General features: G+C 49.8%; 6 protein-coding genes across 6 annotated transcripts; 2 read left to right on the top strand and 4 right to left on the bottom strand.

Annotated features, from left to right (window-relative positions):
• Nucleotides 1–1,502: 1,502 nt before the first annotated feature.
• Nucleotides 1,503–3,135, top strand: FSUBG_979 (RAN kinase; the record flags this gene model as incomplete). The annotated part of the gene is made up of 2 exons (XM_036688340.1): nt 1,503–2,193; nt 2,300–3,135. The coding sequence occupies 2 exons, from the start codon at nt 1,503–1,505 to the stop codon at nt 3,133–3,135; spliced, it is 1,527 nt and encodes a 508-aa protein (XP_036543565.1).
• A 5,325-nt stretch (nt 3,136–8,460) lies between these two features.
• FSUBG_978 (general amino acid permease) lies at nt 8,461–12,746 on the bottom strand (the record flags this gene model as incomplete). The annotated part of the gene is made up of 7 exons (XM_036688329.1): nt 8,461–8,596; nt 8,648–8,759; nt 8,804–10,220; nt 10,650–10,671; nt 10,901–11,088; nt 11,142–12,255; nt 12,313–12,746. The coding sequence occupies 7 exons, from the start codon at nt 12,744–12,746 to the stop codon at nt 8,461–8,463; spliced, it is 3,423 nt and encodes a 1,140-aa protein (XP_036543564.1).
• A 1,369-nt stretch (nt 12,747–14,115) lies between these two features.
• Nucleotides 14,116–14,372, bottom strand: FSUBG_977 (uncharacterized protein; the record flags this gene model as incomplete). The annotated part of the gene is made up of 2 exons (XM_036688318.1): nt 14,116–14,248; nt 14,299–14,372. The coding sequence occupies 2 exons, from the start codon at nt 14,370–14,372 to the stop codon at nt 14,116–14,118; spliced, it is 207 nt and encodes a 68-aa protein (XP_036543563.1).
• Nucleotides 14,373–15,142: 770 nt separating this feature from the next.
• FSUBG_976 (potassium transporter TRK-1) lies at nt 15,143–17,677 on the bottom strand (the record flags this gene model as incomplete). Its single annotated transcript, XM_036688307.1, has 8 exons — nt 15,143–15,371; nt 15,421–15,464; nt 15,512–16,226; nt 16,277–16,391; nt 16,439–16,774; nt 16,840–16,896; nt 16,943–17,514; nt 17,574–17,677. 8 exons carry the CDS (start codon nt 17,675–17,677, stop codon nt 15,143–15,145), a joined length of 2,172 nt encoding a protein of 723 aa, XP_036543562.1.
• Nucleotides 17,678–18,999: 1,322 nt separating this feature from the next.
• Nucleotides 19,000–21,777, top strand: FSUBG_975 (uncharacterized protein; the record flags this gene model as incomplete). Its single annotated transcript, XM_036688296.1, has 1 exon — nt 19,000–21,777. The coding sequence occupies one exon, from the start codon at nt 19,000–19,002 to the stop codon at nt 21,775–21,777; it is 2,778 nt and encodes a 925-aa protein (XP_036543561.1).
• A 342-nt stretch (nt 21,778–22,119) lies between these two features.
• FSUBG_974 (TOB3 (member of AAA-ATPase family)) lies at nt 22,120–24,526 on the bottom strand (the record flags this gene model as incomplete). Its single annotated transcript, XM_036688285.1, has 2 exons — nt 22,120–23,039; nt 23,089–24,526. 2 exons carry the CDS (start codon nt 24,524–24,526, stop codon nt 22,120–22,122), a joined length of 2,358 nt encoding a protein of 785 aa, XP_036543560.1.
• Nucleotides 24,527–26,339: the final 1,813 nt, after the last annotated feature.

Raw genomic sequence — 26,339 nt, 5'->3', positions numbered from 1 at the left:
GTGCAGAGTGACGCCGGCCTCCGACGTCTCCGCTCCAGAAGCCTACAGCCTACGCCGCCCCGGCCGGGAGAGCAGATGGATGTTGGGGAGGACAGTGGCAGCCACACGGAGGCAAAGGTACGGCCAAACTGTGATTCATCACGGGGGCTGTTGATTATGACGATTCGCCCGACAGACGGGTGGACCTCAGAAGAGAAGCCAGTCAAGTCACAGACGAGGACACGCAGCACGCACAAGAGACGGCTACGGCTACGGCACAGCGCCCTCTTCCCTTTCTTGGGGGGTGTCAGCAGAGCAAGAAACACAACACAGCACATCGCAGCACAGACAGCACAGGCACCGCCCAGGTTGCTAGAGATCTGCCACCAGAAGCCTATGACTGGCCCGAGGCAGGCTTCAAGTGGCAGTGGGCCGATGGATGGCGTTAGTGCTGAGACTGATGAGTGAGAGTCGAGCAGACCAGAAAGCCCAAAAAGAAGATGGTGGGCCTGGGAGGAACCTGAGAGGACGTGGCCTGGAGGCAGTGACACAGAGAGAACCACTTCTAAACGGATCCTTGCCTTTTCGTATATTGCTCAGCGTCACCAAATCAAGTCCTCTGTCCAATCCCTGCCTCTCGTCCAACGCCTCACGAGCCAAGGACCCCCCCTTCGCCCTCGCTCTACGCCCAGACAAGAATAGAGCATTAACGCAACGCAACGCAACGCTAACGCTACCGCACAACGAGGCCAAGGCCAAGACCCAAGACAGGGCCATACCCATGCTCATTAATCTCTCCAACTGGACAAGGGTATGATTGAGGCGGTGGGTCCTGCTCCACGCAACGCAATCCCAAGCCCGAGGCGTGGATGGATAGTGGATGTGTCAAGTGTGAACGAGTGAGTGAAGCTGCTCGAGAGCCTGGACAGTACGTACCTCCATGTCTTGGGTGGGTGTCTCTCTCGCTCGCCTTGTCCATGTTCGCTAGAGAGACTTAACTTATCTATCGTCTCTGCCCATCTCCAAACTTGGCTGGATCTAGTTTGAGGAACCTCTATCACCACTTTCACGACACTCCTTCCGGCAACCTTCTCTCTCACTCTCGCAGACGTGACCTTCTGGTCTACTCTTGTCGAACAACAACTCTTCAACCTCCCACTCGACAATAGCTCCCTTGGAAGGCCGACAAAAACTCACTCTTCTCTCTCATCTCTCTTCTCGACCCGTTGATTCGGCCATCGGGATCTCAAAAGCTACTACTTCAACCACCAACCACACCCCAAGGAACTCTTTTTAATAACGACCCGTTTGGACTACACTGGACCGGACTGGACTTTGGAACAGGATCCCATCACAGGCCGTAGGAAAATACTCTGTGTTTTCTTCTCTTTCCTTTTCTTGCTGCTGTATGCCGTGCCGTTTTGGATTATCTCTCTGCCGGCCCTAGGATCTACTTCAACCTTAACCCAGAGAATATACAACCCAGTTTCTAGGATTACTTCGTGAGATACCAACCAGATAACATGCAGCAACATGCCATATTCGGTTACCAAACCCCTCCGCCCTCTCCAGGATTCGATCATCCCAAGTGCACAGTTCAACAACCATTTGCGGTCCCTCACTCTCGACACTTCCAGAACCGATGCGTCCCTCTCGCCCCGGAGGCCAGGCTAGGCCGCGTGCTTGAGGGCACTCTCCAGCTTACTGACATCCTTGGAACTGGCGCCTATGGCGTCGTGTACCTTGCCGTCGATCTCAAGACCGGAGGTAAATACGCTGTCAAGTGCTTGAGCAAGTTCAACCCCGATGGAACCCCTTTGGAATCCAGACAATTTGCCTACCAACAACGAGAGATCCGTCTTCACTGGAAGGCATCGGAACACTCCAACGTGGTCCAGATGCTCAAGATTGTGAATGATCCTGACTGCATCTATGTTATTCTCGAGTATTGCCCTGAGGGTGATCTCTTCTTGAATATCACTGAGCGCGGTCAATATGTTGGTAAGGATGAACTATCAAGGAATATCTTTCTGCAAATCCTGGATGCCGTTGAACACTGCCACAACCTTGGAATCTACCACCGGGACCTCAAGCCGGAGAACATCTTAGTGACAGACCACGGAGACACTGTTAAGCTGGCTGACTTTGGTCTTGCTACTTCTGATGATCGATCCGAGGACTACGGATGCGGTTCAACATTCTACATGAGTCCAGGTACATACTACTCCCCCTCCCTCTCCCCTTGAAAGCACCCCTTTTGCATCTTGATGTTATCACGGATGGGACAGACAACTAACATATTTTCTTTCTCTCTTTTCAGAATGCCTGGACCCCTCTGCTAGGAAGCCTTATTACCTTTGCGCCCCCAATGATGTCTGGAGCCTTGGAGTTATCCTTGTCAACCTCACCTGTGGACGCAACCCGTGGAAACAAGCTTCCTTCCAGGACTCTACTTACCGTGCCTATGCCGGATCCAAGGACTTCTTGAAGACCATCCTCCCATTGTCGGATGAACTGAACGACATTCTGGGACGGATCTTCGAGCCTATCCCCGAGCAGCGGATCACTCTTTCTGAGCTCCGAACCAGGATTATGGCCTGCTCTATGTTTACCGTGCCGCCCATGTCGTCTCTACCGACACCTCCGGCCTCACCAAACCACATCGCCGAATACGTTTCCTCCGAGGATGCCATCATCGACGACTATGATGAGTACGACTCACCTCTGTCGCCTGCCTCCTCGGACGATGAGGGTTCGCTTACTTCAAGCGACTCTACCATTGACGACCTGGACGACGAGTTTGAACAGGAACGCCAGATGCCACAGACTCCTCCTGAGTTTGCACCACACGCCTTCGACCCTGAGGAGCCCAAGGAACATCAACTCATCTATCACAGCCAGGAATTCGTGCCCCAGAAGTACTCTGGGCCCGTCCCCGTGCCAGTGGCCGTTCCCCCTCAGTCCATGCTCTGCCAGCAGGTCCCTATGCCAGTACAGGCTCAGGTTCCTGTCTCTGTGCAAGCTCCTTGCCAACCCAAATCATACTTCCCTATCTGGGATATGGTAAAATACGTTCAACAAGTGCCCATGCTTCAGCACCATGTGCCCTTTCATCAACAGGTCCCCTTCATGCCTACGTTCCAAGGTTGTTACTAAGGCCTGAGATATGATCTCTTGCCTTCGACATAACATCCACTATTATTACTACCACGACCTCACCTGGATGAGATGTCACCGAGGCCACAAACCCCACCGGCCTAGGACACTGTTTGATTCTTCTATATCACCTTGGATATTACTCGACTTTAATATCGACCCTTGGCCACAAATACCACCATGGAACCAATACCTATGAAAAGCCGTGCGAGGATACACCTACCAAAAACACTTTGTTACGACCCATTGAATGACAGTCCGGGATTGCTTCTTTTCGGCCTTGTATCACCCTTTTTGGAGCAACATTTTCTTGTTTAGGTTTTTTATTTTCTTTGTTACAAAACATTTCTTTACTTCACTTACAAAACACTTATTTAAAAAGCGAGGAGTTTTGTCTTTTCGAATATTATGAGGATGGGCAAGATGTCAGTTGTAGAAGCATGACGTTTGGCGCATCGAGACTTATGGGAGGCGAACTTTGTTGTCATTTCTGCAGAGACAGAAAAGAAGACTTGGAAAGATTGGAGTTGTCGCTTGTCCGATCCTCGTTTATGTTCATTTTTCTACCAGCCCAAGGAAGAGCTCATGTTTGTTTGCCCAAGGAATTCCAGAGGATAATGACTGTTGTTCTTCTACTCCTCGTTTTTGTTATGCTATTACTGTCTGGAAAGGCGTCTGTCTTTTGTGATAGAAGCGGGAAGAACGGCCATGGCTTGCACTTGAACTGGATCAAAGATACCTCTTTACTATTTTTGTCATGACGGATCGGATGGGGACTTTTCAATAAGAGGAGGAAAAGAAGTTGACATGGGTCAGGAGTCATATGGACTTGACTCTTGGTCTCGGGCAAGCAAAGATTAGAGCGAAGAGGACATGGCTCAATAGCCACAGCGCATATTGCGCAACCATACGTTTACTTAGGGATAGACGGCACCTTGCACAAGAGATGCATCTGCCGATCATCCTATGAATGAAAGATGATACACACAATAAGATACCTCACTCATACAAACTGTTCCAACTATGCATGCTGTGCCATGTGAACTTGAGTGAACCTGACTGTCCGTCTCGACTAACAGCAACAGCCAACACGATGATGTCTCACAAAGGCTTCGGAATAGCGTCACGTACTATAGACCCCGGTCTAGCATTACGGTGCTCCCGCTCGAGCTGCATGCGAGCCGAAGTAGAAAAAAGCAACTTAACCATCCCTGGAACTCGTGCATCGTGGGGCGGGCGTTAGCGATGCAACGCTTGCGAGAGCGAGAAAAAAAAGAAACGAAAGGAAAGGAAAAAACAAGGCGAGAACGTGGCGCCCAATGAGCAGGGATAGTTTAGTTAGGGCGAACGGCATGAGTTTTTGGAATGGATGTGTGGAGATGGTTGCAGCGAATTAGATGGGCAGAGGTCAAAAGGTGAGGCGGGCTCGAGGAGGGTAGCGTGATGAGGAGGAGACGATTATTGGGGCGATGGACGAAGGATGAAAGTGGAAGACAATCTTACTGCTCACATCACAGAGACGAGAAGGTGGTGTTGGTGGTGGTGGTGAAGTTGGTGAAGGTGGGTGAAGCTATTCAGGGAAACATGAGAGACTACTGATAACATTTCAAGTATTGACAAGTACGGATACACAGAATCAAATGATACTCCATGATACCCTGGCTATAACAAAGTACAGATGTAGTTTATGTACACCGCAGAGGCCATTTAAAACTGCCGGCCACTCAACGTGAGACAAGCAGGGAAATGGAACTCTGCTGCATGCATTGCATTATCTCAACTTAACCCAGCCCAGTCACTAATAACAGACAAGAAATCAATAGTCTGTTTGGCCTCAGTCTCACCGCTATCTGATCAAAAAAACCTCAAAAGACACTGACACTTAAGAAAATGTCTCAGGCCCGTGTTTCGAGTAGAGTAGAGTAATGCCCAGCTTGGGCACCCAAACCTAAACAGAGGAGAAAGAGAGAAAGAAACATCACGGACCACTCGGTGGCATTTCCTCTTGAACTCACGTCAAAGTTCAAATACATACATAGCGACTTTTGAGAAATGCGCATGTTGATCACATCTCATTCCCTTGGTTGTTTCCGGTCAAGAGAGAGAGAGAAAGGTCAAAGGTCTCGCTTAAAATGCCCAGAAAGTTTAATTAAATCTCGTAACGTGTGCTTGGCTTGGCCCTTTTGATGGGTGGTTCGTTTTTGGTTCAAGGGAGGAAGAAGCAGGTTTCAGCGCTGGTTGTCGATCATGGTTCGGGCCCGGGGAGTGGGTGTGCGGCACAGCCTAAAGACTAGAGGCTACAGCGAGCACTAGCACTAACTAAAGTTAAGAAATAAGAAGAGGCCCGTGGTTCCACGGAGATTGATTGATTGATTGATGGCTGATGGCTGATGGGTTCGGGGAGATAGAGCCATTCATTCACTGGAATGCACCCGAAGCGTGGCCTGCACGAGTCTGTGAACTCTGTTAGTTACTTGACCAAGTCAGCAAGGAGAGTATCGTATCACGCCAAGCGCTGAACTAGGTAATCAAGTTGCACTACAGACTACAGTGTAATACATACAGTTGTTTGTTGGTTGGCTGGCTGCCAGTGGTTGGTGATGATGAGGGACTGCCGTCAATCAACCCGAGCCAACCCCCGGGCCAGAGAATGATATCAAACTCTCATGATATCTCCAAAGTTGGTAAGCAGCTCAAGTGGTGAATGATCGATCAGATCCGGTAACCTTCACAACTGCATGATATGAGAATCTGTGCACTAGATACATACTCAACTATAGTGACACAGAGACACAAGCCAACGAAGCCCCTCGTAAACGCCAACATCTACAGAGTAGAATATCAACTTTGACTTTCCTCCTCAACTCGGTCCGAGCTATAATCGTAGATCCTGCGGCCACAATCTCCTCCCCCGGATGGCGCCGACCATTGCATCCTTCACGATCCAGCCTCCCTCCCTTGGCCTGCAGGATAACATTAAGCCTTTGCCGCAGCCCAACCCACGATCATCATACAGTAATTTCCTCATCCACGCTGTACGACTCATGTCATGTACATAAGCCAACCCACCTGCGGATCTTGTTCTCGGCCTCATCGCACAGATGTTGTCAAACCAGAAACAGTGTAGTAAACTTGGGCTTACGGACCGAAACTCTATCATCGCTCGATAGTTTCCAAGGTGAGGGGGAACGTGTCACGTTTCCCCATAGCCCGCGAGTCAAGCCATTGATCGTCATGACCCTCTAATTAATAAGTTAACCTTGTTGGCGGCTATGGTTGGGGATTTGCAAAAGCTGAAAAGAAAAGTCACAACAAAACCTGTGGCTGAAGGTTGTACATGTGAGCCGTATCGTGTCATTGTTACATGGGGCGTTCGAACCATGTTAGTCGTGTTTCACGCGATATTCTTGGTAGAGTTCGACGGTTCGTGTTGGCTCTGCGCGTTGTAACCCTTCAGCATTGAAGACAGCGGCTGGAGGGTTTCGACGTGAGCCACTGAACTCTCGTGACAAGTGAAACCAAGTTAGAATATCCCCTTAATTTGGTGTTTTGTCGTTGGAGTGGTTGCCGGGGAGGGGATGTTCGTCAGTGGCGCTTGAGTTGACTTTCCGGGGCGCGGGAATAGCTGGGGAATGGCAAGTTAAACTGGAGGTCGATACCATTGGAAATCAGCCCGTTCTAAGAATATCGCGGGGAGAACAGTGCAAAGGAGGTTGATGAGAGGCGTCTGCGGTTGGGAGGGAAGTATGCTTCCGAGTGACATTCTTCGAGCGTTCCGACAGCCCGGTCTGGGAAATGCCGTTCTCTTTGTGTTGACAGACACAATGACCAGATCATACGTTTCGTCGAGTCTATCTTCGTTCATTTGGCCGAGTGAATCTTGGCTTCCTGAAGGAGTATGCACTGAGGCGTTGGAGAGGTGTGAGGCTATTCCCAGACATTCAGCGCATGGAAGAACCCGTCGTACGACATGAACACGAGATTTGCATAGCCTCAATCATTGCCATGTACACCAACTCGTAATTGTGTGTAGTTTGAAGTGTCTTTTTGGAGCATTCAGATCCTGTATCCCCCTGAGGGAGGGCTAGACAACTTAGGATGGTCATTCTAAGTCCCGGGAAGAATTTGGGGACTTTAATATAGCTTTGTAATAGCTATTATTGGTACTTGGGCGTAAGGTCAGAAGTTCTACTGCTGGAGAGCCCTCCATTGTATATGCTGAGCTGAATGAGGCGACAACCACATAACTCCCCGATAAGACTTGGCTAACTCTGTACGCCTAGAATATAGATCATCTCGAAGGCTCTAGTACTCGAGAAGATAGAGACTGCGGTTGTCATGCAGACTCAAATCATCTCCCGAAGCAATGTCAGAGTGTTACACGTCCACGAGGGTCTGAGACACTTTGCCCAGGAGCGTACACAGTCATTCGTAGCCACCCAAGAAGCAAGAAAAGACTCTCAAGTAAAACTGTGGCTCTTGAAACAGTATAAAGTCATATAATATAGACCTTTTAGTCTTTGATCGTGTTGTTATCAACGAGTGTCATGAGAGCTTGCGGGGAGGAGGGTTGCAACTTGAGCATTACGCACAATCTATCCCCATAATGCGCCTGGGCTTCGGCAATAGTCTAAGAATGAACTTGAATAATAGTGTAAGCCTAAATTTATTCGAGGAACGAGATGTAAATCGTGATCGAGAAGAGTTTCCCGGCTGCACCTCAATGAAGAGCTCGACCCAGGGAGAGACAGCATGAACGATACCTGCATTTCAGCGAGGAGAGGCATTTTAAGCAGGAACAGAGACCGACTTGGATAGCTGTGACTATTGAAATATACCCGAGAATAGTCTACAAAATAAGAAGAGCGTCCCTAGTGCTACCTGGTACCCCCTTTTCATAGACCGTACACTTGACACGAACTCGTCTCCATGGCCACCATGCGGAAGTCAGCAGCGACAATAAGCACATAGTCATGAACGGAGATGGGGAAGTGAAGGTAAGCGCATCATGAGCGTCGAGATCGAACTGGTACCAGCTGGGCAAGGGTGTCGAGAGCCACGTTCTGGAACCTCCAAGAGCCTTGTCGAATGGCAATCAGATGCCAATTACTATCTTCAACGCTTGATGATACAAGATGATACGCTAATATTACCCCTTCAGTGTCAGGAAAGAAAATCTAGAACTTCTATCCCTAGTCACAAAAAGACTTAGACAAGTTAGTATAACGTATACAATTTAGTATAGATTTAGCAGAACCTAGATCAGGTACTTCTGGCACTTCAGTCTAATGCCACAAGTTTTCTTGCCCCCTGAGGCACCTATACCTAAGCGGTCACCACTTCGTGGTCCTCCTCTGACTTCCTGAAAGCATCCTGAAGGGGTATCTCTGCTAATGGCACGACCTTTGTCTTCTTGACAAACTTCCAAATCAAGTACGCTGCGGTAACAAGAGGAATATCCCTGCGACACCATTAGTACACGGATTTGGTCGCTAGTATTAGGAGCACTTACAAGTAGGACGATACAAAGCCAACGGGATCCCAGTTACCCCTGGTAAAGACACGGAAACCGCCCGTTAGGAGGATGATCAAAGTCATGAACAAGCCGGCACACGAAGAGTAGACTACTGATGTTAGCTAAACCTTTACAACTTTAGGCTTCACTTACAAGTCCAGGAGTTGTGCCAGGGCAGTTTTTCGATCGGAATTCCTTGCTTTTTCATCGCAAGGCGCAGACGAATGTGGTTCAACAAGATCGATGCCCAGGAGATCAGGACTCCCGCCGCTGTCAGGTCGACCAGCCACCAGAAAACGGTCATGGCTCCGTTTGAGAGACTCATGAAGCTGAGGAACATGAAGCAAGTGAAGAAGAGCACGCAGACGTAAGGCACACCCCACGCGGTCGTGCGGAGGAAGATCCGAGGCGCCTGTCGCTTGAGGGCCAAACCATAGAGAACACGGGTACCGGCGAGAAGACTCTGATTAGAAGCTGACCACGCGGAAGTTATGACAACGGCGTTTACAACAGAGGGGATCGCAGGGATGCCGGCCGCCGAGGCTGCGATAACAAAGGGGCTTTGGCCTGCGGCTCCGGACTGGTCGTTGAGTCTCTCGTCGTCGCTTCTCACAAGCATACCGACAATGAGGATGGCCAATATATAAAAGACCAGAATTCGGATGAAAACGTTCTTGCAAGCCTTGGGGATCGCACGCGCAGGATTCCGCGTTTCGGCTGCGGCCATGGCGATAGATTCGACTCCCGCGAAGGAGAAGACAGCGCTGGTCATGACAGACCAGTAACCAAGGAACTGGCCCCAGCTCCCTGAAGCAATATATTCAACAAATGGTCCTGGATTCTTCCAATATCTGAAGCCAATTCGTTCTGTGCCTGGGACGCCTCCCAAGTTGATGACCAATCCTAGGATAATGAGGAACACGACCAAGAGTATTTTGAGAAGGGCGAACCAGAACTCAACCTCACCGAAAACCCGGACGAAGCAGAGACCGACGACTGTAGTGAGGACGATGAATATCATGATCCATAGTGAGGGATTGATATCGGTCCAGAACTCGAACAATACACAGATGGCCGTGATTTCTGAAGGGATCGACAGAATGTTGCCGTAGACCAAATTCCATCCAATTGCGAATCCCCAAGCCGGATCAACAAGAAATTCAGCATGTCGCACAAAAGCTCCTGTCACCGGTAACAACGCAGCGACTTCTCCCAAGGCGAATTGCACGGCGCACACCACGAGACCAACAGTCGCATAGCCGAGCAGCGCGCCGAGAGGACCACCAGTCTGAACAGACTGGCCCAGACCGAGAAAGAGACCTGTTCCAATAGCACCAGCAATACCCAGCATAGAAAGATGCCTCTCGTGCAGACCTCGCTGAAGGCTCTGCTCCTCGGTGGCCGTTACAAGATCGCCATTGTTGTCGTTCCTCGTCTCCACGCCCATTGACGGGCTTGCCTTTCCACCAGCAGCAAGAATGTCGGCGCTCATCTTGACGCCTCCCGAACTAGTTGGTGATGAAGGTATTTGATAAGGGCTGATCGTGGTCTTGGCGGAGAGAAGTCTTCTCTTTAGGAGCTCAGTGAGCAAGAAAACTCGTAATATTAGACCAGGGTGCCAAAATAAACCTGTCTACGAGCTTGCAAAGACATACTAAACTTACTCGATCTTTTCATCACATAGAAAAGACGTGCCTCGGTTTTGCTTCCCTTCCTTTGCGCGGCGAGGCGAGGCCAGGCGAGAAATGTCTTATCGACGCCATCGCTTCAGCCAATGGTGCAATCTGAGATTGACTGGGGGGCTTCGGACAGTCAGATACGGATACCGGCAATATTCTTCATGGTTGCGGATGTGATTGCTCTTTTGATCTATGGCGTGGTTGAGGGAGTGGGTTTGGGACTCCATTTAATTCGCATTTTGCAAAGTTTAATCCTTCTAGAATCTGGCTAAGTCAAGCTACTCCTGCCTACCCTACAACAGCTGAGATGTGATCCTTACTCTCCATCGCTTCTTGTTGATACTGGTAACCCAGGTATAGGTCATCATCAGACATCCCAGTTGATCTGCCATAGACAGCTTTTCTTTTCGCAGAAATGCTCAATTAGCAGACCTGTAAGAAGGAATAGTCATATACTTTTAATACTGTTCTACTAATTTATGTCAACCCAGAAGCTTTGTTTCATCTCGAATTACACAACAAAAAACCCAAAGACACGCAGACAAGACCCAAGAAACCGAGCACTACCCACAAGAGAACCGGAACTTTACGTTTTCCAGCGGGTCCATCACTTCCCGCCTGCCGCATTGCTTCGACAAGCTCAAAGGCATCTTGGTCCGGCTTGCAGGTGGTCTCTTTTTGAGGTAGCTTTCCATAGACAAAATAATCGTGTACAATCCCTCGAGTGCAATTGGAATCATGACCGTTGAGGGCGCCATGCTATGAGTTTCTGTTAGCATCGCCATCAATTCAAGACAAGGTATTATACTAACACCAACACCTTCGTGAACAACAACCCGGCTTCGAGGAAATCGGGCAGATATCTTCCGGGCATCATCCAAGGGAGTCACCGGATCGTATTTACCATTGATGAGAAGGACTGGGTTCTTTGTCTCGACTTTTGAAAGGCTTGTAAGGTTTATCACCTCAGCTGCGTGTATGTTCCATCGAAAACACGGCGCATGACCAAGCAGAGTCGAGAGGTAGAAGGGGTTATCAAGGGCCTGATCGACTTCGTTCCAGAAAGAACTGATAAAATCCTCACTAGTTTCAGTGTGGACCGTTGCGTCACTGCACATGATCGCTAGATGGGCAAGGTCGGATTGAGGGTTCCATGGAGTTGCCAAGTCTGTCAAGTCAGGAATAACCCCGGGGCACATCGAACGATTGCCCTCCAAAGCGGTATCAATCAAGTCATCCAGCCAAAGGTAACCATCAAGATCGTAGAGAGCAATGAGAAATTTGTTAGCCAGCGAGAGTGATTTAGGGCTCTCGAAACTACCCCCAACTCCTGTGCAGACCATGAAGACGCGATTGAGGACTTTCAGGAAACCATCTCGATCTTCAGGAAGCTTTTTAGCCGAGTGACAGGAATTGTTTGCGGCTGCCATGCACTCGTCGTAGAAATGATACAATGCCTCCTCGGCCTCCCTGATACCATTGAGCCCAAGGTTCTTAACATAGTCGTCGGCGAGCAGATTGCCCTCGAGAAGCATGTGTTCAATACGGTCAGGAAACATACCAGCCAGAACCTGGCCTAGGACCGTGCCGTACGAAATACCCCAGTAGTTGATGCGGTCACCTTCACCTAATGCCGTGGCAATTTTCGCGATATCCCTGGCGACGAATGCAGTGCCACGGAACTCTCTATATTCCTTGTCCCTTGTAACATATGACTCCGTAAAAGCGCTCACATAGTCAAAAGCGTAGCGGACAAAGTGATCGTTGATCAAGTCGTCGACGTCGATGAAGTATGCCGAATTTTGAAACAGATAAGTGACCAAGTCGATGAAGTATGTCGATTTCTGAACGGTGTCGACGAGCTCTTCGTTCATTTGCTCCGGAAATCCATTGCCATCAGGCGGAACCAACGTATTGCCAGTGCCACTAATTCGAGGTTAGACTTGACTTTACCTGACTTGAAGTAGCCGAGATGTTACCCACCGTGGATCAAAACTGATGATGTCGTATTGCCCTCCAAAAAGCGAGTTGGCAAGGTCTGTGTTGAAGGCCGCCAACAAAAACTCGACTCCGGAGCCACCTGGACCACCAAAGTTCACGATGATGCTGCCTTTGGGCGATTTCTTGCTCGCTTTCAGTTTGATCAACTTCAATGTCGTAGTGTTTGTGTCAAATTTGTCGGTATAGTCGAGAGGAACATCTAGAGTACCGCACTCGAATGCCTTGTTCTTTTCATTTTCCTTGTAATCAGGGATACCCAGATTGCACCGAGTCCATTCGATGCCATTATCGGGGACATCACGGGGGGGCTTGGAATCAACGACTCCGGGACAGCAAGGATTGTCATCTTTGGGCAGAACGGTAGCGTATGTGCAGTGCAGGAACAGGTGGACGGGAATAATGTTTATGAGCTTCATGTTGAATAGGGAGGGTGATGATGTGATGCTGAGAAGGTGGTATACTGAATAACGTTGACACGCCGATGGAAATGGGCGGGTTGTAAATGATTGAATGGATTGAGAGATGTGTGTAGAGGTCCAAGTTGTTTACCTGGGTGTCCGACTCGAAGTCGTTTGACTCCCAGGATGACAACGAAGGAAGGGGTCAGCGACGAGTTACGTCAGTTGCGACGATGAGTTTGGAAGGAGTTGAGCATTCTGCCTCCTCTAATGCCTAGAAACCATTGGGGAGTTGTGACTGAGGCCCCTGAAGAGCAGCCCCTGAGCTTCGAAGCATTTGAAAGCATCAGATATTGGACTACCTAACCAAGATAGATACGGAATGATTGAAAGCAAAAGAAAGGATAAAGGGCCTAACTAATGAAAACCCGCACAAAATTGAGGATTCGGTTTGGCACATGCTTTATAATGCGCTTATGACGAAACCCCCTTCCGTTATAATACGAATATGGTGCCAATGCAAGGCAATAACATCTGGTAGGAGGTGCCTACCTACCGTTGGTGCCAAGTTACTTCCACTTTCGAGTCAAGGAAGAATCAGATCCGGGAATGGGCGAGTTAGAGCCTTCCACGCTTTACTTTGTGCCTTTAGCTCATGTACGGGTATTATGTGGTATCACGAAGCTTGAGCCAATGGAGTGGAGGACAGGTGGAAGAAACTCAGGGGTCAAATACCTCGTCCATCTCCAGCCATGAAACATTCTTCAATCACTACAAGCCAACCAATGCTTCGTCTCTTTGTCTCCTTGTAGCCCAAAATTTCCTTCTGATTTAATCTACGTGCTTCAACAAAAGGCCATGGCACGTATTTGTTAGGCCCGACCAAGAGCAGAGCCATGGTGCCTGTTGATTGTCACATAATACCTTCCGCAAGCCTACAATAAAAAAAGAAACACATGCCTATCTATACTGCGCCGAAAATCTGTGCTTGGCTGAGATAAAAATTGAACATTTCATGAAGTCTCGTTGCACCACTGAGCGCTCATGCATCATTGGTGTAGAAGTGTGATGGCTATTAACAATGTAGCTACTGAGACATTCTGATGCGAGTCTTTTTTTAAGGAAGTAAAGCCGATAAAGCAACAACATTCCATGAGAAACCGCAAGTCGTCTATTCCAACACTCGAGCCGCAAGCTCATCTTACATACAGACTTGTCTAAAGTTTGGTCTGAGACCCAGGTTGGCCCGTCTTCTCCATCCACTGAACTCCTTGAACTTGTACAACTCGTTTCAATGACAGACTTAAAAAATAAAAAACGAAATGTCGAAAGCGCAATTGAGCACAGTAGAAAAAGCCGGCGATGGGAGAGATCCATGTTGCATGATTTAAACCTCAGGCTCATCATCATACGACCAAAGTATGCCATATTGAGACTTCTCATCCCAGAGCCCCGAATCCTCTGCCCCGTCATTGAAAGCCATCTGAAGACCGCTGCCTAATGTGAGAATACAGCATGACCTGCAGAATATTGTTAGCTTTTGGATACCACGTCTGGGGGTCATACGTACACCGCAGTTGAGGCGCCAAGGAATGTCTTGACGCAGCCAACAAGCCCACCGAAGGGGAAGAGACAGAGACTCATGATCGGTTGTGTATAGGTTTATACGAAGATTGGAGAGGTTCGACAGTAGAGTGGCCGAAATCCGTTGCAAGGGATGGTGTAGATGAGATTGGGCTTCGAGCGCAATCGTAAAGGAAATTTATGTGCCGAGAGGTGATTGTTCGTAATGAAGACAGAGACACGAGATTTTATACTCGCTTGGAGCCTGAAGGCAAAAGCTTTGGGGGCAAAGCTTCACAACAAGGTTCTGCATATTGGTTTTTAACGACTGAAGGCGAATTGGATCAAACTTTGCACTCTGTTCATCAAGGGACCGCAACTCGGCAGAGAATTGGCTAATTTATTTCGAAATTCACTGCCATGTCGACCAAAGAGTCGCAGAACACACGCAGAATGAGAAAGGTAAAAAGGAAACACTCTATTTGAAGATGCTGGTGTGTCTTTCTATCCTGTCTTGTATCCCGAAATGCTGATGATCCGGAGCGCCGGGTCTGTTTATGTATAATAGAAAGTCTGGGGGACAAGACGTCCACTCTGTTGTAGAAAGAGAGTTCTTGAGCCACGGCTCAGGACAGCGAAGATGCATCTAATGTTCCGTTCAAAGTCTTGCAGATGTCCCAATCTACCCACCGTTCGAACGCCTCTAAGCGTAACTCTGACGTCGCTATGCTATCAATGAAAGACAAAATGTACGATAAAAAAGAAGAAGAGAAAAAGGAAGAAAAGGAAAGGCCGTGATCTGATCTGACCGGTATCCTGTATGATTAAGAAGAAACTCTATGTCGTCTAGTTCACTCGCGATGTTCGTGAGATTCATGCGACTCGTGAGAATGGGTGATGGTCTCAGCACCCAATGCCTTCTCTGTTGGCAAGACAATGGCTCGGTCCAAGGCATAGGGAAGTCCACGATGGCGCCCACGAATCATCATGGCGCAGATGATGAGTTTACTAAATGTCGTAAACTCGGTGCAAAAAGACGAATTGATGGTAGGATATCCTAAACTCAAGCCGACATTACAGCTATGTCACGATTAGATCTGACGATGGTGTTGAAGGGGGTCATCCTTACTATGCTGAAACGCCCTCAAACAACATCGGCCACATTGTAAATGCCTGTTCTGGTGAGCTTCGTATCTAATGCTTTGTGAGGCCATACTCACTGGATCATTGCCGTCCATGATCTTCTTGTGCTCAGCAATAGAGATACACAAAAGCCCAAGACAGATATACCACAAGTCAAAACTCAGCTGGTTCCGGACATGGGTTACAAAATATGAGCCACCATCTTCCTCATCATACTGTAGACTATGCTCGTAAATGCCCAAAGAGCGCTCCTCGTAGGTGTTTGAAGAACGAACGGCGATTGATATAGGGTACACGGAAATGTACATCATGATGAGCAAAGCCATTTGCACAGCTGGGTTAACATTGGCAAGGTTAAAACTGGCTGTACCAGTGTGTCGAGAACTAACAGCCTGAAACACAGCGGCGCAGAACCTCTGCCACCCGGGAAGTACCGTCACAGTTGAGTTGTCCAAGTCTAGGAGTATGATGAATAGAACATCAACGAGATTGAGGAGGGCGAGAATGCCAAAAAGCGCCCAGGTTGGTCCACTGGGGAAAAGTAGGGTATAACATCGCCGCGGGTGATTGAGAAGAAAGTGTAGCGGTTCTTGAAGGGATGACTTTTTCGAGACGACCTTGGAAGTAGCCCAAATGACAAGCCGGAGGAGGACAGGGTAAAAGGTGTGACCAGCAAGGGCGAGGGCGCTCATGATGAGAAGGGGAGCTGGAGCGTCATTGAAAGATATCATTGAATCGGGAGTCAAGGTGAACCCCAAGTTGGTGATCATGGTTTGAGCAGAGTATATTGCCCTGGATCAAAGGTGAGAAGGATAGAAGCCATAACCTAAGAGGAAACTCACCACCAGATTCGATTTTGCCCGCACTTGTCAATGTACTCAACGTACTTCTTAGGAGCATTCTGAACCCATGCTATCAAGCAGACAGCCCCGAGGCAGTGAAGAAAAACATAGTAGCCTATAGACATCAGCAGGTTGTCCCTACCCAAACGCCCGAAGACTTACCAATAATTATCTTGAGAAGAAGCTTCAGGCTTTTGTACTCGATACCACCCAATTCCTCCCGGTCCTTAGACGACAAGTTGTGGAAGATAGAGTTACGCCCTATGGTAACCTCTCGAGACAGGCGGGGAAAGTCACCCACAGCAAGTGTTGGTGCCCTGGCCAGCGGACGCTCCTTAGGCGGCTGAGCAGGATTGCCAATAACAAAGAGGGACGAAGCTACGGTAGCAACGCGCTCGACGGAGCGGACTTGAGCAAGACTAAGGCCAACGCTACGTCTACGGCGAAGGGTGCCAACAGGCGTGGACTGAGTTCGCGAAATAGGTTCGATGAAATCTTCTAGAAGGAGGGTTTAGCTCACGTCACATGCAACATATGCAGCAACAGACAGGGATCGATCGTACCATCTCGAGTATCTCGGCTGAACCGTCGCTCAGTATTTAGCTCGACAAAAGGAAGGCCTGAATATGTCAGTAGGTACAAGAAAGGGAGCGAACAGTGGCGAACCTTGGTCTCGAGCGCGAGGGCCGGGGATATACAGAGTTGACTCCTGCTGCCCATGACGAGGATGGTGATCGGTTGAAGGATCGAAAGTGATTCTTGGTTCGTGCTGGTCTCCCTCCTTCACATTCTCTTCCTTAATTGTGGGTGAAAGAATGTCTACCGGTCGTTGGGGTGGATGATCAGGAGCTGGATCAGTCCGACTCCGAGCCTCGATTGGCGGGAGTGCATCCTGCTCTGCGACATTCTTATGGACGCGTTCTGTCACAGATCGTGCAAGTCCCGGCCTTTTTTCAAGTACTTCCGAAAGAGGATTATCAACTGCGTTCTCGGGATCCTCCTTAGGATCTAGATCCACTGGTCTGCGTCTGCTGAGCAGAGCAGGAGCTATATGGCGAAACGTCAGCAGTGACCGCCGAGTACAGGCGAGAACGAACTGACCAGCATTCTTGAGGTATCTTCGGAACCAGATGAGACGAACGACCACGACTATAATATTGATTGTCACAAGATTACATACGAGTGGCACGAAGTATAGAAACAGCTGCTGGTATGTCTTCAGTACAGGAACGTCGACTCTGTAATGAAAACGGTTAGCACCGTTGAAGCGCACCAAGTGTTGTAGAAAGTGGCTCACGTAGTCAAACCGGTAACGGTCGAGGCGCTAACGCCAAAGAAATAGGCATCGATTGCACTCAGCTTGCCTTCGGGATAGATGAACACGAAGCTGGACAGACCCATGCAGATGATGTAGATGTCTACGTGCCGCCAAGTAGCGTTGTCAGCCGCATCCTTTCAGCACCTTGTCACTAGAACTGCACTCACAGTGTATTTTGACAAAATTGAGATTTGGGCGCCACATGTTCGTCTGTCTGGCGTTAATACGCTGAAGACGATGCCCCAGTGAGAAGGTGTTTCAGGGCTGTTTGCAACTTGAACGGGCGTAAGGTCTGGATGTTCTGTGCCGTTTTCCGAGGAAAGTGAGTGAGCAGGTTGCAGACCAACTCGTTTGAGCAAGAAGAGAGTGCGAGCAGGCAGTGTTTGAGCGAATTATTGCCAAGCCGAGGAGCCGGGATGACAGCTGTGAAGGCATCTGCAATAGCGGAAGTGGTGCATTGACAATAGAACCCGGCGGGCTAACGCAGTGGCTGTATGTGGCCACCACAATTTGCTGGCAATAAACGAGACATTGTCACGGTATTGTTAAGGAAGAACCTCTCTGCCCGGGGTAGCATCCGGTAGTCATCGAGCACGGCCGATAGGAACCGCAGCTCTTGCAGGGGAATGGCGGTAAGGGACCCTGAGGGTATCATAGAGGAGGCCTCGCGATACCTGATTTGGCTGATATAACGTCACTTGCAGGCCGTTTCAGTGAGAGCAGTTGGGTGCTTTGTTTGATGAATCCCTGATTGGGCTTTGGGCGGTGGCAGTGCAGGATTAGCTGGGTCTGCATCACATGCCCAAACCTTCGGGGGGTAAAGAGATAACTTTATAGCGGATACAGTTGTAGGGAGGTATCTCTAGCGCTGTTGTTTAATTGAACGCATCGTATTTTCTGTCAGCTTCGTGCATCAACACATTTGGGGATCGTTAGTGAGTAACTGTCCCAATGGAGTGCACAGGCCGTCGACATGAATGCGAGGCTGTGTGGTTATCCATACCTGAGTCATGTTGCTTCTGTCATCCATGTCCATGTCTTGAACCTCGAAAACAAATCTCAATACTGAAACATCAACATTCGAATCGAGGTTGAGATGGTGAAGCAAGGTTAAAGATTGGATATCAACGCCAAGCCCAAATGCCAAGCGCCTAGATCAGATCAACTACAAGTGCTCGCGCGAACGGACAGGGAAGATACATTATGTCATCCCTCATCGAAAAGTGGAGAAGCACTCTACGGTAATCGCGCTCGTGAGACGCGTCGCAACACGAGCTTTGGCTTGGATCATACATCATCATGCAAATCGAGTAAACAACAAAAACAAAATTCAATCTCAGTTTTCCTTCTCTTCTCGACAAGCCAATCTCTTATCAATGAACCATCTACAGCTTCACCTTTAGCAATGGATTACAACTTTGACCAGGACGCCCCCTCCGGCTCCGGCTCTGGTTCCTCAAACTGGCTTGGATTTGGCCAGCGCGTAACTGTCGCTTCTTCGTCGCCAGGTGTGCCCAACACCATGCCCGAGGCTGATGATGCCTCTTTTGCGGAATCCTATCGCCCAGAGGCTTCCCCATTGTTCAACCCTCTTTTCATGCCCCGGAACCCGGCTCCTGAAGGTGCTCCCTCGAATGCTTTAAGCCCTGGTCCTCCTCCTAGCTGGCCCTGGCAACGCGATGCGACCTTCAATAGTGACGGCCTCGAGTCCCCCGATGTCTCTGCTCTCCCTGAGCAACCTTCGCGTTATTCTGAATCCCCTGAAGATGATACGCCACAAGAATCCGCTATCGTTGAAGAACGCACTGATACGCTTCATATTACTTCACCCGAACGCGCCCCATTCTCGCTGCTGCACGAGTCCGCTGCAGGTACACAAGAGAACTCGATTATTCAGTCAAATATCACTGAGGAAGTGATCACGGAGGCAGGCGCCGACCCCGTCGTAGAGGAGTCACGCGTTGAGATTTATGAGCATACGGAGACCATTGTCCAGTCCTCAGAAAAAGAGCCTGAAGAATTGATTTCTCAGCAAGAACCTGATAATGTTGTTCAAAATGGTGAAGCCGATTGTGTTGAGGAAACACCCACCCAGACACCCATTGAGCAAGCGGCCGATGACATTAAGGCCACCAGTGGCCAGCAAACCCCAGCGCAAACTCAATCCAAATCACCAGATATTGCCTCAGCCCCTGCCACAGGACCTAGTTCTCTTAAAAATGCTTTGCTTTCAGTTGGCAGAGGTATCATGAAGCGTATGTCGGCGCCACCTCCGGCAGTCGTGGCAACACCTCAACCAGAAGATTCCCAGAATCGAAGAGCTACCTCAACGCAATTAGAACAACAGACCGAAAGAGCTGGTTCTACTCCCTCCCTAGTTGTTGAACTGAAATCAATGTCAGAGCCTGAAAAGGCAACATTCACTTCCCAAGCTCCTGCACCTGAGGATGGACCATCGCACGGTGAAGAACCTGCTGCACCAGCATCCGCAAAGCGGAGCCGACGAAGCACACAAGGGGTTGTGGAAGAGACTTCGGGATCTGCTACAAAACCCACTCGTGGCCGCCGAAGCATTGCTTCTGCGCCAGCTTCACCTGCGGTTAAGAACGGTCCTTCGTCAGCCCAGAAACGAGCCCGTAAGTCCATGCCTGCAAGTGTTCTTGCGGATCAGACCCCCAAAAAGCGAGGACGCCCACGAAAGAGTGATGCTGCTGCCACTCCAGCAGCGCCCCCAAGTACCGCAAAGAGAGGCCGACCCAGAAAGTCGGATGCCACTCCAATCACTGTTCCCAGCGCATCAAAGCCCTTGTCTGCTAGAGGCCGTCGCGCTGCCAGCGCTAGCAAGGCTGTAACGACACCTCGAAGAGCGACGACAGCAGCCCGGACACCTAAGACAGCAATTGGACTCCGTGCCGCAGTGACTCCTACGACAACACCAAAGCCCCGTGGCAGGCCACCCAAGAACCCCCCTCAACCAACAGAAGAGGAAGAAGAAGTCGAGCCAGAAGTGGAAGCACCCAAGCGTGTTGGTCGGACCAAACGAGGTGCCGACTCGACTGATGATGCTCCTGCCACAAAGAAGAGTACCCGCACAGTCAAGCCACGCACAGTTCCCTCTCCAGCCAAGCGAGGTCGGGCTACAAGAAAGGCCGTTGCTGCTCCCTCTGCAGCTGCGAAAGCAGAACCCGCAACAAAGCGTGGCCGCCGAACTGCACCTGCACCCAAAGAAGAGGCGCCCGCTGAAGCTCCCAAGAAACGTGGTCGTCCTGCTTCCAAGGCTGAGGCGCCAGCAGGTAACAAGTCTGCTCCAGAGCCCAAGACGCGAAAGCGAGGTCGTGCTGCAGCTGCTGAGGACACCGCAGCTGAAGAGCCGGCGCCCAAGAGACGTGGCCGTGTTGGTAATTCTGCCCCAGAGGAAGAACCCGCACCGGCTCTCAAACGACGTGGAAGGGCAGCTGCCTCGAAGGCCGTCGAAGAGGCCGTAGTTGAGCCTGTGCCTACAAAGAAGCGTGGGGCTGCCAAGACAGCTACTAAGTTAGCCGAGAATGCTGCATCTGGACCCGAGTTGGCTCCCAAGAAGCGAGGACGGGCAGCTGCCTCAGCCAAGGTCACTGAAGATGTTCCTGCTGAAACCGCCACCGCAAAGCGTGGTCGTTCTAAACGCACAGCACCCGAGCCTGAGCCTGAAGTTGAAGCTCCTGAGCCTGCGACCAAGAAGCGACGTACAACACGCAAAGCTGAGGAGCCAATTGTCGAGGAACCAAGCAAATCTACTGGACGAAAGGCAGGACGCCCTGCAAAGGCTGCCAAGGAAGTTGTGGAAGAGCCCGCACCCAAGCGTGGCAAGTCTGCTCGTTCCAAGGCCGCTGAACCTGAGGAGCCGAAGCCTGCTGCCAAGCCCCGTGGTCGAGCGGCTGCGAAAAAGGCACCAGAGCCTGCTGTCGAAGCCGAGGCTGAAGCCGAACCAGAGAAGCCCAAGGCTCGTGGACGGCCCGTAAAGGGAAAGGCTGGAAAAGGAGAGCTCCCAAGCTCAAAGACAGCTGAAGCTCCAGCACCAAAGCGAGGACGAGGACCAGCCAAAGCCACGGCCACCAAGGCCAAGGGCTCTGCTCCTACAGGCGTGACCAAGACGGGCAGAGCAGCACAAACTGGTGTACGAAGAGGCCTGCGATCAAGGGGCTGAATTAATGTCTGATATACACATGCAAAACTTTTATTTCGGCGATAAAGGATGGTAGGGCGGACATCTAGTTTTTGAGGTATATTGTAAATTACTGTATTCGGCCGGGTTGAGCAGGCATGGGTTAGGAACGAACCGGATTATTACGAAAGCACTTGTATGGAGTACATGGGATAGCAACAAGTTCACATATATGCTATATTATCGTGGTTCAGATGAGATCAAGTGCTAGAGAATCGCACTATTTCCATCGACTTGTAAAGCAATAAAGTATAACATCGCAACAGACTAGAACCATCAACATGCAGACTGGTATCTTGGAAACAAAAGACAGAAAACACCCAATTACTCGTAAAGATCCTTATCAACGTCGCCGTCCTTGTTCGAATGGGGGCTTGTCACCTTGATGCCATTCTCCAATCGCGACAGCGTCATGATATACCCCTTGTGATCGCACCAGCTGCGTACCATCTTGACAGCTGTCTTGATCTCTCGTCCATTGAGTTGCCAAAGTGACAGCTCTTTAATGTCCTCGGCATCAAGCGGTTTGTCTTCATAGGCTGCGGTGACCTCTCCTCCAGCATCCTCGTCTGTGCTGGCGTTTCTAGGCGTGGTGGAACCCGTGGCAGGAGATTCGTCCGTGACATCTGTGATGCGATCACTGTCAGACAGGCGTTTGAGGAACTTGCGCCAGACGGTCTCGCGAGCCTCACGGGTGAGAGACTTGAAGAGGAGATGCAAGCTGACTCGGCTGCGGAACGCCGTATCAATGGTATGGTACAGGTTGGTAGTGAGGAAGATGATGCCGCGATAGTACTCGAGCTCGCGAAGAAAGATGCTGACGAGTTCATTGCGATGGATGTCATTGGGGTTACGCTCCGCCATGAAGACGTCGGCTTCGTCAAGCAGGATGACAGCGTTCCACTCCGTAGCCATCTCAAACACTCTCTTGATGTTTGCACCCAGAGCGGCAGCATTAATACCAAGATCTTCAGCCTGCAAATAGAAGAGAGGACGATGGGTGCGATCCGCAATCGCTTCGGCCATGAGAGTCTTTCCTGTTCCAGGGGGGCCAGACAGAAGCATGATGAGACCTTGACCCTTGCCGACAATTACATCTTCCATAGCCGTTTTGGCGCCGTTGGCAAGGCTGTGATTCTGAACAAACGACAGTACTAGATCCTTTTGCTGTTCGTCAAAGACGAGGTGGGAGTAAGCTTGATCGTTCCAGACAATCGGCTCAAGATCCTCGACATAGAAATAGACTATAAGTTATTAGCACAAGCACAAAACATCAGGTATCAGCGATCTTACCCCAGAGCTTGTTCTTCAATGCATATCCACCAATGAGCTCGGTCATGAATGCAAGCTCTTTGGGCTTCCGAAGAAGCTCTTCCCTGTTCTTTGCCTGATCCTCCTCATTGAGCCTCTTCTGCTGTGCCTTGGGTTGTTTGCCCTCAGGTTTGGCGTCGGCGAGATCCTGTTTACGGCGGCGGCGCGATGTATCGACCACCTCAATCTCTGGGTCCTTATTTTCACGCTTTCCTTGGGCAAGGTGGTGTTTGTTATATCCGACCACGTCGACTAGGATACGGCCCTCCACGTTGTGCTTTTCAACGCCAGATTCTCCCGGGTGCAGAGCGATGCCGTTGTATGAGCAATAAGCCAAGCCTTGTAGGTCAAGAACCTTGCGACCCCGAGACACCAAGCGCTGTTCGATGGCATCTTTCTCTGGGTGCATTTCAAAAGGGTAATGACGAAGTTCACGAATGGGCTTGTTTCCAGCGAACTCGTTGATCGTAAGTGACTTCTTTCTCCAGATGAACTCCTCGCCGTTGAAAGCCATGACTTTGGCCGTCAGGACGAGCTGCATAACACCCTCATTGGTGTCATACTCCGTGCCATCTACCTTTGCAATGAACTCGGAGTTCATTCCGTAGCTGTAGGCTGTAGAGTCTCTGGGGAATAGAGTCCAGGCTGTTCGGAAGTCAATGAGATCCTTGTCAAGCAAATTGCGTCGCTTGATCTTGAGATCGCGGAAGATCTCATCAAGAACTCTGAGGAGCAGTTGCAGATATCCCTTGAGCGGATCGTCCTGCTTGGTGTTGCGATACAAGTCCCGGATCTCATCTTGACAGAACCACAGAGGGCGGAAAGGCTCTTTGAAGACAGCGTTATCGTGGACATCGAGATGGAGATTTTCCTTCTTCAGGATAGGCTCGATTGCGCTGACAAGAAGAGGGTTCTGGATGTCGACTTTGTGATACTTGAGAGGGTATCGGTTTGAGATAGCGCCCTTCTGAATGTCTTTGATCTTGTAGACCTTGATGGCAACACGGTCTCGTGCCCTGGCAATGGCCTTGGACACTTGCTTGGGTGGGAAGTTTTGCCAGTCCCAATTGTTTCTCGTAGGGTCCGAGTGCTTTCCCTCGTATAGGGTTTGTATGGTGGTGTCGGCACCAAACGAGGGATCTTTGTTGCTGATCTCCTCGGGCTCCTCCTCCTTGTACTCTTTCTCGAGATCAAGCGGCTCATCGAGAGGAGATTTCTTGCGGTGGAGGAGCTTGTACTTCCATTTCCATGTCATGTCAGAAATGTTTTCACCAACGTTTTCGAGCATTCTGAACCGAGATCTTTTACGGTGATCGTGAAGATCGTTGAAGTAGGGGGCAAAGTATGATGAGTTGATGGAGTGTTCGGAGACCCTAGGAGGAGGCCCAGGAGGAGGCCCAGGAGGCTGAGGGGGGTTCATATTTGAAGGTAGACGAGGTGCGTGCCTGATCAAAGTTCAAAAAGGTCCTAGCAGGGGAGAAAGAGAAGATAAAACAAGCCTGGGCTTAGACTGTAGATCCAGTGCGAGCAAATTACAGTAAATACAGCCTACTTTTGGCTTGCAAGGACTGGGTTGGCGGGGAAGAGGTCCAATCCGATAGCTTAGGACTTGCTGATGCCTGGTGCCATTGCTGCCTCACCGTTGGCCTTGACGCCATTGTCAGCCATTGCCAGCCATTGCCTACGGCAGCTGTATGCACAGGCACGTCCATCCATGTGAAGGCACCTCGGACCGCAAAAAGGCGTCTTAGTTGTTGGGGAACTACATCATCCAAGACCCGCCAATTACAGCTTGATAGCACCTCTTCCTGGCCAATACTCTGAAAGACGGGAGACAAATCACAGCAAATTGCAGTCTATCTATGCATGATTGTTGGTTGTGTTACGTGCATCATTTGAAACGTTGATCTCAATGGTCAGGATCTATGTGAGGTGATGTGATGTTTGCCGTCCACGTCCATCCCGTCCCTTAGGCTAGGACTTACAGCTCGACAGCCCCTGTGGGGGCCCCTGTGGGGGCCCCTGTAAGTCCTGACTCCTCCCCGGACCCTGCCTAACATGGCCCCCCACTTAGCAAGTGTTAGTAGGTACCTTAGGTAGCTGAAAGAAAAGAGGCCTCAAGATGACCAACCTGACAGCGACAATCAGGCTTGTGCCTCGGAAGATACCTGTGTTATTTTGTCTAAATCTCCTGAATTTTCAGCCCTACTTCGCCCAGCTCCCGCACAAGGCATCCACATTCAATAGATCAAGAGGCTCAACACGAGGCACTTCATGAGGCAGCATCATATCATCAAGGACGGGAAGTGAAGCGAGACTTGCCGCTCCATACGGGGAATAAAGTTCTCAGATTCATGTCGTGTGCTACTGTAGCCAAATCCATTCACTCGCTGATCTGCTGTTACGATGCTGTAGATGGTTGTCTGTGTAACGTCATCTGCAACTGGGATGCAGAGCTTGAATTGGCTCTCAGTATACACCACTTCTAAGCGACCAATTAAGTTTAGGTAACAAGATAAAGTGATGAGCGGCATAGTAGGTAGCCACAGATGCTGGGCTACTGGCTGAGATGCCATCTCCCCGGCAATTCTTCCATCGTCCGCGGAGCAATGCCTCCGACTCGATGGTCATCATCTACAATAATTCTTGAGAATTTAACAAGCGGGTTTAGCTCAGTTGGGAGAGCGTCAGACTGAAGTCAAACTTCAATCAATTGATATCTGAAGGTCATGTGTTCGATCCACATAAACCGCAAGTTCTTTTTTTCGTGTCTAGCACCATACATAACAAGTGGGGAGGGGGGAACATGGACAGGAAGCCGTTGTGAGCAGTCAGGAATTGACCGACTCGCTGTTGTATTTCTTTTTTTTCTTTTTCGATATTGGTAGTTTATCAGTAGGAAAGAGAGTCGTGTTTTTTTTCTTCTTCCAATGCATGAGTTTCATCCACGCTGTTCTGCAAACCGTATGTAAATGCTTTACCATTTCCAAGTGTTGGTAGGTAATGATGAAGATGAAGATCCCAATGCCAGACAGAATTGGATCAACAGCACTTCCTACTTCTTGCTGTTGATGTCTTCTTCGAAATGATGCGCATTATCGACCCAATTGCTCTCCGGTTCGGCACTTACACTTCACGAAAGACACGTTATAGAATTGACCTTTCCTTGATGGACTTACTCGCCACGCCCATTGATCAATCCGTCATTGCATGGGTAATAATGACCAGCGCAA

The sequence above is a fragment of the Fusarium subglutinans genome (genome assembly GCF_013396075.1).
Source record: "Fusarium subglutinans strain NRRL 66333 chromosome Unknown NRRL66333_c0000004, whole genome shotgun sequence".
NCBI lineage: Eukaryota > Fungi > Ascomycota > Sordariomycetes > Hypocreales > Nectriaceae > Fusarium > Fusarium subglutinans.
Note: the sequence above shows the minus strand (reverse complement) of the source record. Positions and strands in the feature narration are given on the sequence as shown.